The sequence below is a fragment of the Balaenoptera musculus genome, chromosome 1 (assembly GCF_009873245.2).
Source record: "Balaenoptera musculus isolate JJ_BM4_2016_0621 chromosome 1, mBalMus1.pri.v3, whole genome shotgun sequence".
Lineage (NCBI taxonomy): Eukaryota > Metazoa > Chordata > Mammalia > Artiodactyla > Balaenopteridae > Balaenoptera > Balaenoptera musculus.
In genome coordinates, this window is record NC_045785.1 from 142982423 (window position 1) to 142999153 (window position 16731).

The window sequence follows — 16731 nt, forward strand, 5'->3', positions numbered from 1 at the left end:
GACTAAGTGTCATCACATTTTTCCAAGTCAGTTCACTCTCTCTTCAGGGTGTCCAGGAGCAGGCAGTAGAATGGAATCTTCATTCTTCACTTCTTGCCTGTTTTAGCTGCTGTATTACCATTTACCGTTCTGACTTAACTGCTCTTGAGAACTAATGACTATGGTTCCAGGGTTTGGGTAAATGGAACAGTTTCAAAATATCGTATGTGATAGTAAGATCCATAGAGTATTCTAGTTTTTATTCTTGTCTCGTGCTGAATGTGTTTGGACCTTCCATTTCTTCTGTCTTAACTATTGTGTTTATGTGAAATAAAATGAGCTTGGACAGAATGTTTAGCCAAAATCCTCTGCATACTTGAAGGTCTTCTTGAGCCACGAACCTTTGTCGTTTCCCTTTCTACCTTTTGTAGGTTATCCTGAAGCCTAGAAGTCTCCAGAAGGTTGGTGTGCATGTTCATCTACTCCTTCTTTCCGTCTTGCCCTTGCTCTGTCTGGGCTAATCTCCTCCCAGCTGTGCAGTGTATCTGCTGCTCTTGGTTTTATCCTTACCTGGCATTTCCTACGACTCGGTAGGCAGAGAGGGTGTCTTTACTTGTTCTTTGGGATTTCCCACAATCAGTAGTCTGTGCTGAGTGAATAATAGTTTTTGAGGAAATGATATATAAATATAAGGACGTACAGTCATTTGATGTTCAGGCCAAGTAATTTCCATAGTTACCACTTGATGGAGGGCAACATGTTCTATTTCTCAAAAGCTATCCTTAGAACTGCTGCTTCTGAAGTCGTGGTATGTGATACAGCACTGTAGCTCCGGAGAGAAGGGATCCCATTTATTGCAGGTTGGATATTGGGAGGCGTTCTGTTGCCCAGGCCTCCTGTCACATGGGGGCATTGGGGCTTTGATGTATCCCTTGTGGGTTAATATTTTCCTTTACTGAAGCTTTTCTGCCTTTTGGGGAGTCGTGCTGAAGACAGCTCTGTAAGAGAAAAAAGCTTTAGCCTGATCTTGGTTCTTCTGACTCCACGTTTGATTCCTTTCTGTTTACCTTATGCAGCTTTTAATGAAAGTATTTAAGAAAACACAGTATTTCAGTCATTTTACAGGTAAAGAATTGGAAGTCTTAGCAATTTGTCATGGCATGTGCATTTTACAGTCCTTTGGGATTCGATTTAGGAGTACGCAATGAGACTTCTAAAAACATATAGCTTTTGACTCGATAACACTCCTTCTTAAGAATCTAACCTAAAGAAAGGATCAGAGGTCTAGGCAAATCTTTTTGAACAATGGCAAAAAAATCAGAACCAACCTAACATTTCAGCAATGGAGAATGATTATATAAATGTTGATGTATCCCATAGAATATTATGTAACAGTTTAAACTTGTTTTTGAAAAATTTTTAGTAATATGGGAAAATAATAAGTAGGAATCAGAAAAAAGAAAAATCTCAGTGTTGTACAATCCCAACTATGTAAACAAATTTAAAATACACTTAATTAAAAGAATGGGATAAAATATACAAAAGTTTTAAATTGATTTCTGGATGGTGACATTATAGGTGACTTTTATTTTTTCCTTTTAGTTTTATATGATTTCCAATTTTCTTATAGTGAATTTATAATCAGAAAGTATTAAAGATTATTAAAAGTTTTAAAGTAGAAAAAGAATGACATTTTGAACTCTAATAATTCAAAAGAATGAAAACTCATGCACGTTCCAAGATTTAAGTGGTTTTAATCAGTTCTAATTTTGAGAAGGAATGCTTGATCCCAAGCAATTTTTTTTTCCTTTTGCTTTTAGTCAAGGGATGATTATATATGGTGCTGAAAGCCATGTGGTTAATGAGACAGTGTTGTAAATATCGATATTTATGCAGAGGACATATATAGCAAATGTGCATCTTACAGTATAATCTAATGATGAAAGACTGGGCTTTGGAGGGAGTCTCTGCCACCTGATAGCTTTGGGACTGGTTATGTAGTCTACAGGTTATGTAGTCTCAGTTTTCTTATCTGTAAATAGGGATTTTGAGGATTAAATGCTATGAGGCCTGCAAAAGTCTTTAGCCCAATTTTGGCACATAGTAATCACTCAGATAATACTATAGCTGAAATGATACATGATAGCTGATATAATACTACTCCTGAAGGAGGACTTCTTCCAAATTGCCTTCATATAGAATTTGGAGAGGCAGAGGCTAAGTGGTTTAAAATACCTTTTTTTGGTCTTATAAGATATTAATACTCCAAAGACTGTAAAGACAAAGTAGATGTTCTGCTGCCCCTTTCATCCTTCTGAGGATGGATGGAAATGTTCTATGCCTTTCTCCAAGCTTATATAAGCATAAACATGTGCAAGATGACTGGCTTTGCTTTGTTTTTCCCTTACATATTACTCTGCAACTTTTCCAACAAGCCAATAGTTACAGAATTTTTCATGGCTGTTGCTCTGAGTTCATAGGTTCAGATGTTACTAATTTTTTAATAACTGTATAATACCCCAAATGATGTGGCAATTGCAGAATTTATTTGGATATAACTCTACTATGGGTTGTTCTTAGTCCCCACCCTCTACTAGATGATGTTTACTGCAGCATCCTTATATGTAATCCTTAAGATTCATTGCTTTTACTTCCAATTAGTTTCCCCAAAGTGGCATTACTGAGTCAGAGTATGTGTTAATTATAGTGCAGAAGGATTTGGGGTTACAAAATTTGTGTAAAACATTGTTGGTTCCTGCCCTCTTACAATCTAGTTGAAGAACAGATATGCATTTATTTTCCCAGGAATTTCTTTTTTTTTTGGCTTATGTACAAAGATTTCAGTAAATGGTGTTTATTTCTAGGGAAATTTAAAATCCTTAACATTTTGAAACATAAGTATAAATCAAGAGAGCAAAGGGGGGCCTTGTGAATGAGGTTTACTCCGTATAGTCTTTGCTGCATTTATTAGACATGAATTTGTTAGAAAGTGTACATGTGTAAGCTTTTCAGTTTTTAAGAGCTAAACGTCCCACTTGAGAACTGGAGCACTTGACATTTGCCCTCCTGGTCCTTAGCAGGCTCACATCCCACAGGGCACAGACGTCCCCCATGCAAGGGGAGAGACAAGACGGACAGCGTCTTGTCTCCTGAGGTCCAGACTTGCTCCGCGAGATGCAGGCAGCCGAGCAGATCTTCAGGTTTGAGGCCACTGATGGTAACAGGAATCGTAGGATGAGAACAAATTGTTTTTACAACAGTGAAGTTACTCTGCTAGAGGTAGACAGATGCCTTTTCTTTGTACTGTTACTGAGAGCTACTTAGTACAACCTAAGTTTTACCAAGTACCCACTTAAGGTGTGTGCAGGTGTCTACCTACCAGGTAGGGGACAAAGAGAAGAAAGGACAGTTAGGATGGGTTTGCCGTGCATGTGTGTACGTAGTCCTCTTACGTGAAGGGACGTACATGTCGCATGACCATCTGTTTAGAAGCTTTGTTTTCTCCCATTAGTAATTTAACATTTGGTTACATCAGTTGGGATTATGCAACTCTTGAACAGCTGACACTAGTTCATACCTGTTTTCATTCTTTGTCCCCCCTGATTCAGCATCTTGGCTCTGGAGAAGTGATTGCATTATAACACTTTAGAACCCGCTTGGTTGTATTCTTGACTCACTGGAGTGGTCACATATCTGAAACCCACTAGGCACCCTGTCACGGTTCCCAATCAGCGGGACCTGTAGTTGCTTTTCATTCATGGTCTGTCTCCTTACGATGAATAGCCTTAACTTTAAACATTCTATAACTATTGGCTTGTTGGAAAGCAGATTTTTTTCTCTTCTGGGACTTAGCAGGTACTTTGGGTTTCCTTGGGCTTCTGCAATATTTAGTGAAATAGCAACAATAATAAGGGCAGTGAGAGTAAACATACATAGTGCCGCCCACATGCCAGGCGCTGGACCAGCACCCTATATAGTAATAACTCCTATAAGTCCTCCAACAGCTCTGTGTGTTGCAGGGGGACTCTTATCACCCCCATGTTATGAATGCAGAAAGTGAGGCAGCTGAGCCACGGTGATAGAGCTTATAAATGGCTTGTGCGTGGAAATTACTCCACATCGGGGAGAGGCTCACTGGTGGGGCTGGGGAAACCCAGGAACAAGGCAATGCACCCAGGGAAGCCGGGCACTGGATGCGCAGACCCAGGGGGAGAGAATTGGCAGAGATGCTTTGGCCGCTGCTTATGTTTGGAGAGGAAGTGACACAGATGAGTCCTCCCATCCGAAAGCCCTGGACTTGTGAGGGAAGTCGAGGGAACTCAGGGCAGGAAGGAAGCGGAGGAAAGGGAGGTGTGGAAACTTGGCCGAGGGACGTCACTTGCAGCAGCCTCTCACGAAGAGCCCCTCTCTTCATGGGCTTTGTGCCTTCAGGGCGCAAATCCCAGAGGAGGGTGAAGCAAGTTGAAGGTGTGTTTACCTTCAGCCGGTTTCTTTTGTTTTGACAAGTGAGTCCTTTGACCCGGCTGGAAAACCTCTCCGGGCTGCTCTTGCGATTGCTTCTCAAATTGGTTTTTGAAGAGATTGTGTGTGACCTCCTAGGATTACCCACAGTGGGCGGCACAGACCACAGACCAGGACTGTAGCAGGAAAGCCGTCTAGGTAAGAGGCATTGGGGGTGGCGGTGGTGTGACCTGAACGGGACCCTGATTCTTCTGCCGTGCCCTCTGGATATGGCATCCTAGGGCGGAAAATGGGTCACCCGCCTCAGGATCCATCGACACCGTAGCTGAGTCAAGTCCACTGTGGGTAAGCAGAGGCAGACTGCAGATGGCAGGTCGCAGTCTTCCTTATAGAATGTGGTGGCTTGCTTTTGTCATTGTTATTTTTATATCACCAGGTCATGGTTTCCAACCCACTTTCCGGATATTATTAGAATGGTTCATTGAATAAGAACGTGGTGGCTCAGATAGTGTCATTAGTACCTAGCAAGTTCGTGGGCAAGTTCTTAACCTCTCCAGCCTCGATGCCCTAGTCTGTGAAATGGGGTGTTACAAACAGCCATCTCATAGGGCTTTTGGAGATAAAGCTCAGCAGGGTACCCCGGCATCGTATATCTCCTTTAAACAGGGAGGTGCCCCTCGTTGCCTTCGTGGGGTTCTGACACATGCAGGAGTCTCCTATTCTGGTTCCTGGCTGTGATTAGCTCTGACATTCCAGGACACACATCACCTTGGGTGTAGACACTGACAGAAGAAAGAACTGGAATTGAGAGTTGCAGATTCAACGGTCTCCCAAAGAAGGGTGGAGTCTCTTAGGACAAAGCATTCCTGGCATGAATAAACAGAGAAAGCTCATTTGAGGAGTAAGCCCGAGTCAGGTATTTTGATACAGGTGATTATGCAAGTTGGACAGAGAAGAATCCCTTCTCTTAGGTCTGATTGATTGTTCTCTGTATTTTATCCAACTTGTCACTTTACCTACAAAAGGAACTTTTCCTGTCATCTTCTAAAAATGAAATGAAAAACTCCTACTGTCAATTTGATCTAGTTAAATACAAGTTTTATTTTGGAAGGGCAAGAGGGGTTTAGGGTAGAGGGAAAAATCTGACCCCTTTTTTCTGTAAAACACCTCTGCAAAGTGGGCACTGTTATCTGTTATACCAGGTTACTTTACAAAGTACCATTTAAGAAATACTTCTTTATTAAAAAAACAAACAAAAAACCCCCAACCAAACAACAAAAAAAACCTGCCAGCTTTTTAATACGGAAAATTTCAAGCACACACAAAACTGTAGAGAGTGGTATGAGCCCTGACATACCTGGCTCCCACCCTCAGCAGCTGTCAACTCATGGCCCGTACTGCTTCATCTGTAACCAAACCCCCTCCACCACTGCGTGCACAGTTCCCCCACCCCGTTCCTTTTAAGCAAATCCTGACGACGTATTATTTTATTTTATATTCAAGATGTACTTTCAATGCCTTAAAGGTTTCAGTAATGTGAAAAATGGAAAATTTCACATTTTAAGGTCCTTCTTGTGGGAAGATCATGTCTCTCTAGAAACCTCAGAAAGCAGGGGGTGGGGAAATTATTTTTTGAAACATTTACCTGGGGGGCTTTTTCAACTCCTTGTTTTCCCAGAGTTGCCTTCTGCAGGCCTATTCCCCTCCCTCCATTCCCCTCCTCTCTCCCTTTTCTCCTTCCTCCACTCCTCTCTCCCCCTCCCTTCCCTCTCCCCCAGTTAAAAATGGCAGTTCTTGGAACCAGTTCTTGAAACTGGTTTGCTTCTGAGTGTTAGAGCAGGAATAAAAGATAGGGAACCACTTACTTAGGGAAAAAAGTGATTCCAGGTAATGGAAGCTTTACCTCTCAAGAACCATTTTTTTTTTAATTTATTTATTTATTTATTTATTTATTTATGGCTGTGTTGGGTCTTCGTTTCTGTGCGAGGGCTTCCTCTAGTTGCGGCAAGCGGGGGCCACTCTTCATCGCGGTGCGCGGGCCTCTCACTGTCGCGGCCTCTCTTGTTGCAGAGCACAGGCTCCAGACGCGCAGGCTCAGTAGGTGTGGCTCACGGGCCTAGTTGCTCCGTGGCATGTGGGATCTTCCCAGACCAGGGCTCGAACCCGTGTCCCCTGCATTGGCAGGCAGATTCTCAACCACTGCGCCACCAGGGAAGCCCTAGAACCATTTTTTTTTCTTGTTATTCTTAACCACCATGAATGGGACTGTTTAAAAATATATTCATTTTGTGCCTTCTTAACCGGAGTCCGCTGGATGTTATTTAATCGTTCCCATTTACTACAGGGTGTTTTCCATACAGCTTTCCATTCTGTGGAGGGCTTATTTTTACAGTTTACCTGTCACCTCTCTCATTGCCACTTTTGTGCCCTGTCAAGGTGCTTTTCCTTTTCTAAAATCTTTGCTAAGGGCTAAGAAGCAAGGTATGTAAAGTTACAGTGAATGAACTATGAGGGTGTTTTTTGTTTCCCCAAGCAAAAGTGTATGTTGTTGGACTTAAGGGCTTTGTGATATATGAATGCTCAAAGGCTGTTTTGGCTCCATTTCCTGATTTTCAGTGATATTCTACATAGATGTTGCTGTGTAGCTACCTTTCGTGTAGGTGAGGTATTCCTGTGATGGGGTCCTATAGCAGGAATCTTTCTTCTCACCTTAAATACAGCTTAAGAAAGGCTTGAAAGGTCAACCACATGGTTAGTGCTTGGGAATGTTGGAAAATGTGTTTTGGGACACATTTTTCTCCATCTCACCGTTGAACGTTTGAGAGTGAGTTAGTAGGAGAGAAATGAAGGGATTTTAAAAGGTGACTATTCTGTTTTTGTTGTTGTAGTTATTTAGCAGCTAAAAGTTAGAGATTTGTGTTTTAGACCTTGCACAAAACTTTTACTTGGCTAAAAATAATTTGATATATGGGTATATATCAAATTTATAGTAGAAACTAATAGTCTGATTTTTCACCGGACAAAATGAACTTCCTGTCTGTTATTCTTTAAAGGGGGAATCAGAGAAGACATTTTCATCCCCTCTCACCCTATCCTTTCTTAAAACTCTCCTTAGGAAAATGACATAGTGTTTTTCAAAACCAAGCTGTGCCTTATGCAGGTTTATACACAGGATGGGCTAGTTCCATCAATTTTTCCTTTCTCACACCCAGACCAGGGTTACATAGTTCTGTGAGGTGAGCTTGGGAGTTGTAATAATATGGAATACTGGAAAAATTCCAGAGGCTGTTGGTAAATAAAGAATGCAGCTGAACAGCAGTTAGCTTCTGCTAGTGATTTCAGAACGTACATTTAGGAGAAAAAAAAAAAAGGCAAGTATATGTAATATAGCATGGGAAATCAAGAGAAAGTGTGATGACCATCTTGAAGATTTGGGTTTTAATTTCTGTCTTTCATTTTTCTAAAGACTGTACAGGTAAATCAATAAAGAAGGTTAAGCTGTATTTGGTTGACGTTATGAAAGATCTCTCTACTTTTAACCCAGCTTATTTAAAGATTTATTAAATCAGCCAAACAATTTTTTCTGTATTATGAGAAAGCTGTCTTTGCTTTGTGTTTTCAACTTACAGGGTTTTCGTTGATATGTTTAGGAAAAAGAAGAGTACAAGGTACTGGAAATTCACAGCTGATAGTCAAAGATGGATATATACATATTAGAGGTTTGGGGAATCTGATGGGCTAGTCAGGAGAGGGTTTTAGAAGTGACTTTGAAGCTTTCTGTATGTTCTCTCTCACTGTTGCCTATTCCACAAAAGGCCTTTAAGTGTGGTGTTTACCCAGCAAACATCCCAACAAATTGCTTTCGGCAGTCATGGGCACACTAGAATACTATCCAATCGGTAGTTCCATTGTAGTTTTCACACAGAACTTCCAGGGGATATGGCATCTCTCTAGTCTTCAAGACCACCCCCCGGACAAGGCACATTAAGGGCTGGAGAAGGGAAACTTGGGTGGTGGGAATGTTCTTTTCAAAATCTGGATAAAATTTTTTCCCCAAAAAGCACCAGTGAGCTGAATAACTTCTCATCCCATTTCTCCACAGTTTTAAGCCTCTCTTAAGCGCCCCCAAGGCAGTCCTATCTGAGGCTTCAGATTCCTCAAGTTTCACTGGGGTCACCTGGAGGTCCCTGTCCTACCTTGGTTTCAAAATCTCAGCTATTTTTTAGGATTCATTCTTTCTTTCATTGTAACAACAAATATTCATTTAGCTTTCTGCCATGTACAAAGCTCCACTTTAGGGTCACAGGAGACCACAGAGCTGAATCTGACAGAGAATCTGACACAGATCTTTCCCTTCAGGATTCTAATTGGGAACCAAGACACCTATGGGCGATTCTTCAGTGTGAGAGAGACTGGGATACGCTAGCAGCTGTAGAGACACAGCCTAGTGGATTATAGGACCAAAGGCAGTTTATTTATTTATTTATTTTTAATTAATGTATTTATTTGGCTGCACTGGGTCTTAGTTGCGGCATGTGGGATCTTTAGTTGCGGCATGCGGGCTCTTAGTTCCCTGACCAGGGATTGAACCCAGGCCCCCTGCATTGGGAGCGTGGAATCTTAACCACTGGACCGCCACGTAAGTCCCCCAAAGGCAGTTTAGAATTGATCTTCTACCAAAAAAAAAAAAAAAAAAAAAAACCCCAAAAAACCAGTTGCTGACACCAGACACTATACACATGTTATTGACTGAAATAAGGGATTAAGGAGAAGGCTACAGTCTTCTAACCCACTGAGAATGGGCTCGTAATGGGACATTTCGTCGAATGACCAGTTCCTTTCTGCTCCAGATGTCAGTTGGGGGAATGACAAGGTAGCAGTTCTGGGAGAGTCAAGGGAGAGTCAATGGTTCCTTTTACACTTGGTCAAGTTTCCCCGTGGAATTGTCATTGCTTCATGTTAAACTTTATATTCTTTGTTTTGCCTTTTTTCTTTTTAAAAGGCTTTGTCCACAGTAGGTGGCAAGGTACTCAAGTCCTTTTCACATCTGCTCTGCTATCCTTTGAGCAAACCCAGCTCGCTGTGAGGGGCATAGGAAGGGAACATGCCCACATTTACTGAGTGCACCCCGGAAACATTTTCTCATTAGCTCCTCACAAACTTGGGGTAGGGGTTCTCTTTACAGATGAGTAGACTGAGGCTGAGGTTCTCTTTCCAGATGAGTAAACTGAGGATTAGTAGCTGGGCACTCACTCCAGGCCTCTCTGGGTGAATCCAGTTCTCACACCAAGGTTTGTGAATGTTCTGTTCCCTGAGATTAAACTTTGGCTCTTAGAGAGAACCGCTCAGCTCAATTGCAGTTCTCCCTCCTCTCGTCACGTGAGTGTCTTTTTACCCCTAAATATATCCACTGGCATCTCCTAAAGCCGTTCTCCTACGTAACCACAATTCCACTATTAAAAACAGAAGAAAATTAACCATCATATGTTCGTATCCTCTCATTTCTACTCTCTGTTTCAGATTTCCCTAATGGTCTCATGTGTTTGATAACTATTTTTTTTCCAACCTGGGTTTGCTTAAGGCTCACACATTGCATTTTGCTTTTATAACTCCGGAATTTCTCTTACTCTAGACCAACCTGCCTCCAATCCCTTCTGTTCAGCTCTTGTTTCGCGACACTGACTTTTAGAGGGACCAGACCAGTTTTCTTAAAACCTTTTTGTGGACACTTTTCCTGGCAAGTGTCTTGCAAATTGAAGATTTTAAAAGTTCTTTAAACCTAAAATAGGTATTTTCTAGGAGATGTGTTGCCAGATTGTCAGATGTTGTACCTGATATATATCATTTTCTGTAGCTAATATATTTTAAAAGACTCTTTATTTACAAAAATAAGGCAGCTGTAAAACGTTAGAACAATTCAGAAATACAGTTGGCCCTTCGTATCCACAGGTTCTGCATCTGCGGATTCAACCAACCTTGGACTGAAAATATTTTTTAAAACAAAATTCCAGAAAGTTCCAAAAAGCAAAACTTGAATTTGCCAAACTGGCCAACTATTTACATAGCATTTACATTGTATTAGGTATTATAAGTAACCTAGAGATGAAATAAAGTATACGAGATAGGTTCTTTGCAAACACTATGCCATTTTATATAAGAGACTTGAGCATCCTCGAATTTTGGTATCTGCTGGGATCCTGGAACCAATCCCCTGCGGATACAGAGGGATGACTATATATGAAATATAAAATAAGAGTTCCGTTTGATACCATCACCATGTAGCCCTGAGATAACAGTCATTTTGGTGAACTTATATTTTTTTCCCATTTATTTATTTATTATAAAAACTGATCATCTGTACACATTGTTGTGCGGTTTACTTTTTAATCTCACTAACTGCGTTGTGGATTGTGTCCTGTCAAATGTGTAGCTGAGATTGTGTTTAGTAGTGCCTGGGATAAAAGTGCACCAAGCCAGCCACATTCCTTCCTAGGTGTTCAAGGAGAGACACACCCAAATGTAAAGTGCCCGGCCCAGGATGAGAAATGTGACTTGTGCCCACAGAGCAAATATTTTTCTCTCTTTGAGGCTCTCTAGCTAATATAGGAGTTGAATCTTGGTGTCTTCTGCCCTGTGTGTTAGCAAGTTGATGGAATGTGGGAGTAGTAAAATCTTAAGGACTCTGTATTTCAATTCTGATACTCTTTTTTTTTTTTTTTTTTCTTTTCTGGGTGGGTCCCTCCATATTTTTTTCTGCAGATACCAGGAGATCATCAGGTTGGCCTACCTTGCAGGTAAACATGATACTCTGCCAACATAAAGTGATTTAGAAATGTTAATCTATTTTACCAAGCCCAAGTCTCTAGCATATGTATTTTAAGCCATCATAAAACACGAACCTGTCATGCTAAGGAATGTGCCGAGGGCAGGCATCAAAGACTGGCTGAGAGAGTCTCAGGAGTGTGCTTTACTGTGTTGTAGGGTTGTGTCCTGACAACCTCTGTGAGGCCTGGGGTACTGACAAGGAGTGATTTCTAAATATTGAAGCCATTTTACTTATTAATGCAAGAATTCCTACAAGTAATTATTCTTGTTTGTCTATCCAAGTGTCAGGGGGTTCAGAGGTAATTCTGTGGATAAAGGGCATAAAGGCTGCCTGACTTAGGGAATCAAATTAACAGAACAATCATATGAGCAAGAGATAGTCCTTTGCGCTTCATGGAGAACAGAAAGTTGAACAGAGAGGCCGTGTGGACATTTCTGGCTTCTTTGGAAGATAAGTTTAACGAGCCTCCCAGTGAGAGACTTGCTGGCACAGGGCGGAACGGTAAAGCCGCTTCTACTGTTGTTGTTTTGTTCTCGTGTTGTCCATGGCAATAATGTCATCGCTACCATTTGGTGGGACGTCTGGGTGTCAGTAAATCTCGTTATTAGTAAGTTAAATTATCTGTAATTTGGTGACGGGCTTTTGCATCAAGAATTCTGTAAAGGAGCAGAATGATTGTAGGGTGGTTCCCCACATCTGTCTAAATATCTGGTGAAAAAAGGATAGAGTTGTGATTTTAAGTGCATTAAAAAAATTCATGTATTAATTTTTTTTGAAAAAAGAAAGTTGCTGAGTAGTTAATCATTAATTACTAATTTATAATTATAAATGCATAGTCACTCCATTTTCTATCATCCAGTAATAAAGTAAATAAGAAGATAAAGTAAATAAGAAAATAAGTATAAATATTAAAATAAACGGAAATAATGTTAATGGAAGTAAAGAGGCAGTGTTGCAAAGAGTGAGGAATAAGATAAGATTTTTAAGTTCAGGATCAGGAAGTTGATTAAATCATTGAACCCCACTTTTTTTCATCTCTAGAATAGGGATCGTACAATCGACACCCAGAGGGTTGTTAATGAGGCTGAAATGAGATAATATATTTAGAAGTTAAAAAAAAAAAAAGTTCAAATTCTACTCCTGCTTTCTTGAGCAGACAGGCTTGTGCGATGAAAAAAAGCATGTGAATCGAAGTCGCATAGACGCTGGTGTGAATTCTGGCTTTGCCGTGTGCATTCTTAGATGAGTTCTTTTAATCTCTCTGAACGTCAGTTACTCTAGCCATAAAGTGGATCTTATCATATCACCCTTGTAAGGTAAGGTCAAGTGCACGGGTTAGACCAAGGCGCTTGGGAGCAACAGAGTCTGCTGGCTCTTGAATCTGGACATTCATCTATCAGGGGCATGTGCTTGTGTGTGTGCGATATGTGCCGCCTGGAGCTTCCCTTCCAGCTGATGACCTTGCTGCTGCTTTTCTGTTTGCAGTGACCCTCCAGAGCGCCACGCCGGGCATGGACGCCTTTTTCTGCACCTGGAGGAGCACGGGTGCTAGTGTCATCGCCCAGTCACAAAGCTGCTAAGGCCATCTCAGGGGCGTGGGCGTCAGGACAGGAGGGCAGCACCCGAGGGCCACAGAGCCATGCCTTTCGGCCTGAAGCTCCGCCGGACCCGGCGCTACAACGTCCTGAGCAAGAACTGCTTTGTCACCCGCATCCGCCTGTTGGACAGCAACGTTATCGAGTGCACGCTGTCTGTGGAGAGCACGGGGCAGGAGTGCCTGGAGGCGGTGGCCCAGAGGCTGGAGCTGCGGGAGGTATGCGTGCAACCGTGGCGGGTGGATATGCGCCAGAGCTCAACCCCAGGGACCAGCCGCCTTCTCTTGGCACCTGCCAGGCTTTTCAGCCTCAGCCTGGGTTCGAAGCATCCTGTTATTCTTAGCATGGCCTAGATCTTAACACCTTTCAGTGGATGCAGAGACCTGCTCTGATGTTGTGAGAAGCAGGGACACCCCCTAGAGTTTGCATGGGGCACGGGCTGGGGGTAGCAGCTCCCCTTTGCTTTCAGCCCATGAGGAGGTTGTAATGAGACTCTCCTCCCCAAAGCCATTTACTCTCTTTAAAACAGTCAAGTGGGTAGCTGGGGTTTTGGCATTCTGGCTGCATATCAAGGAGAAAACCACATAAGGGGTGGATGCAGCTGCTTTTTTGTTTGTTTGTTTGTTTCCATATTTTCCTCTTCAAAGAGGGAAAAGAGGGAAAAAAAGAAAGAGCATTTAAAGTGAGCGTGACCAGCGAGGCTTTTTTTGAGGGAGCTTGTAAAATGGGGGTTTTGTTCCTTTTAAGATTCCTCATGACCTTGTTTTCTTTGGGCTTTAAGCAAACCCAGGGTTCACCATTAAGACGGTCACGTTATCTCTCTTTAGAAGAGATTCTTAGAGCAATGTGCCCTTTGTAACCAGCAAGCCCTGCTTTTTTTTTTTTCAGTCTTACAGACATTTAGGACAAGGGACTTTTGAGAGAAACCCCCTCAAGCATTTGTGTCTTGGGAGCATATCGCATGTGGCATATGGGTTGGTAGGTAAGGGGGTGTGGTTGAAAGGTTGCCAGTGCTGAAATGATGGCAGACCCCTGAGAGTCAAGCCTTCCCGAGGGCAAGGAGGAGCTCTGTGATTGTCCTGGGCCCTGTGACACCATTGCCCAGTTCTCAGGGTGAGGCAGAAGAGGGGAGCGGTCCCTGTTGAAAGCGATCATGTTTGATCTCTTTGCTCACCTCTCAGGATCCACCCTCTTTGCATTTGCACAAAGGAGTCGGGGTCAAGGAAGGTCTTCCTCTCCGCTTGGCATCTCCCACAGGCTATCTCTTATCCTCTGGGGGACTGTTTCACCTGAGCACTTCTGTTTCCTACTGGTCTTCGTGTTTATACTTTGGTTTCAGTGTTCAGGCCTTCCTTTGACATTTATCTTCCTGTGGAGGAGATTGTCCTGCCCAACAGGTATATGTAGCTCGGTAGCTGACACAATAAACATGTGAAATGTTCTGACCTTGCTGGTTGATAGTTGGCTCTTTTTTGCTTCTTGATAGCACATTAGGGTGCACATATTTAAACATATGTGTGTGTATCGGCATAAAGGAAAAACCCTAATGCTGTCGTCCGTTGGCCAAGAGGCTGGTCTAAATTCTCATAAAAATTTTCATTATGGATCATTTGAAAATAGATGCAGTGGTTTTACTTTTGAATATTCCCAGTAACTTAAATGAGAATAACTAAGTATTCTTTGCATGCATTAGAAGCAGTGTAGTATGTGGTTAAGTAGTTGTAAGTGCAGGCTTTGGAGTCTTGAACTTGAGTTGAAGTTATGGTTCTGTCACTTACGAGGTAACCTTGGAAAAGTGATTGAACTTCTCTGGAAATCAGTTTTCTCAGCAATAACATGGGAATAGTGATACTCACCTCACTTACCTTACAGGGCTGTTGTAAATAGTAGAAGAGATATAGTATGGCAAATGCACAGGGCTGTGTCTAATAATGTATAATTGTTCCAATATGAGAGTTTTGAAAAACATTTTTTCATTAAAGAAAGTACTGAACAACTGCAATGTTCCAGACACTGTTTTGGGACTTGGTGAAACTAAGATAAATAAGTTGTAATTTTTCCTTCGAGATATGCACAGACTAGTAGAGGAATCCAGCATGTGAAAACCAGCTAAGACTGAATGTGATCCACATTAAATGCAATGCAGGGGCTGGCCCGAAAGGCAGTGGCTCTCTTTAGAGCTCTGCAGTGCACAGCCTTGCTGCACTGAACACCGCAGCCCTAGCTAGGGGAGAGGAAGCCTCAGTGAAATATGAACAGAGCCCTTGCATTTTGAACAGGGACTTGAAGGATGCCCAGGACTTCAGTAGGTGGAAAAGAAGGCAGGTCATTCTGGGCATGGGGAACTGGATTTTTGAAGATCCATGGATGTGCATGGATCAGGCACCATTCTGGGGGGCTGAGAAGGCATCTCTGTGAATCACCAGGTAAAGCCAGAGTGTAAGGTGCAAAGTGAGGGGTGTCTGGAGATGTGTATGATAATAATAATTAACGTTCAGCAGAGTATTGTTTCTCTCAGTGAGAGGGCAGAGGTCAACCCTGGATTATCCCACAACTGGGTCGTCACAGAGGACAAAGCAGTGAAGTCCAGATTCTACTGCCAAGTGTGTGTTGCAGGGTGATTGATCTTCTCAACGCTAAGATGGGGTTTGCCTTTAATGTTGGCTTTATTTTGACATGCTCTAAACAGGTGCATCCACGTTAGAACAAATCACTTTCTTTTTTGGTTTTATGCTTTCATTCTGTGACAGATCACGTGGAAGGTATTGGCCTTTTGTGAAACAGTCCTATAGAAAGTCCTCCTGAACTGAAGGATGAGATAGAGCAATGTAATACTTTGTTCTTCATTTGCCCAGACACACCTCAAGGAGGAATGCATGCTCGACCCAAGAGCAGAGGGGAGGGTGTGCACACAGGGTCTGCCACACTCACTTGACTTTGTATGTGGGTCATTTTTCAAATAGGGCTGATGGTGCTTTAGAGAAGAAAGAAAAAAATTCATCTAAAACACAATGAATTGTTTAGTCTTTATGAAGTTTTGGAAAGTAGAGTGTGGTGAATATTTGGCTTTGCCATTAGACGTGTTCTGTAGTTTAGATGTACCCTAAACTTGACCGTAGATTTATATTAGGAAAGGAAAATTAATTTTGATTTAATTTTTGATCTACGTTAATTACAATTTGTGTTTTATTAGATAACTTAAAAATAGATTGTAGGGAATTCACTGGCAGTCCAGTGCTTAGGACTCCGTGCTTCCATTGCAGGACACAGGCTCCATCCCTGGTGGGGGAACTAAGATCCCATAAGCTGCACGGTGTGGCCAAAAAAAAAAAAAAAAAAAAAAAAGATTGTATTTTTTAAGGCCGTTTTAGGTTTATAGCAAAATTGAGTGGAAAGCACAGAGAGTCCCTTATACCTCCTGTCCCCTCCCCCCCAGGCTCCCCCACTGTCGACACCCCGCACCAGAGTGGTCCATTTGTACAGTCAATGAACCCACATTAACACATCACATGCTCCAAGTCCATGGTGCAGGTTAGGGTTCACTCTTGGTGGTGTACATCTTGTGGATTTTGACAAACGTATAATGACGTGTGTCCATATGGTAAACTCTTTTTTTAATGTAATAAACTGATTTCTTAAACAAATATTATACTCAGGCATTAATTGAAAAGTATACATGTTTCAGTGTTAAACACATATTCCTCTTCCAACAAAATGAAATGTCCTCCTGAGTCACCCTGGGTCACCAAAGGTCTCAGTTGACTCTCTGCTAGTATTTGACCGTGTCCTGTATGACTTCATCCTCCTGTTACTGAATGCAGGTTCAAGTGCTTGATGCACAGTGAGGCCAAACAAACCGAAACGTCCAAG

At 42.0% G+C, this 16731-nt stretch overlaps 1 protein-coding gene across 4 annotated transcripts in view; it reads left to right on the forward strand.

Moving 5' to 3' along the window:
* The window catches only part of PTPN14 (protein tyrosine phosphatase non-receptor type 14), a 171772-nt gene that overhangs the window by 53663 nt on the left and 101378 nt on the right, over nt 1–16731 (forward strand). For 3 of the 4 annotated variants that reach the window (XM_036860037.1, XM_036860056.1, XM_036860048.1), the window contains one exon: nt 12752–13079. In XM_036860037.1, coding sequence (XP_036715932.1) covers nt 12906–13079 — 174 coding nt within the window. In that variant the 5' untranslated portion in view covers nt 12752–12905. Of the gene's footprint in view, nt 1–11199; nt 11235–12751; nt 13080–16731 lie in introns of all 4 variants that reach the window. The other variant, XM_036860030.1, reaches the window with a different exon arrangement.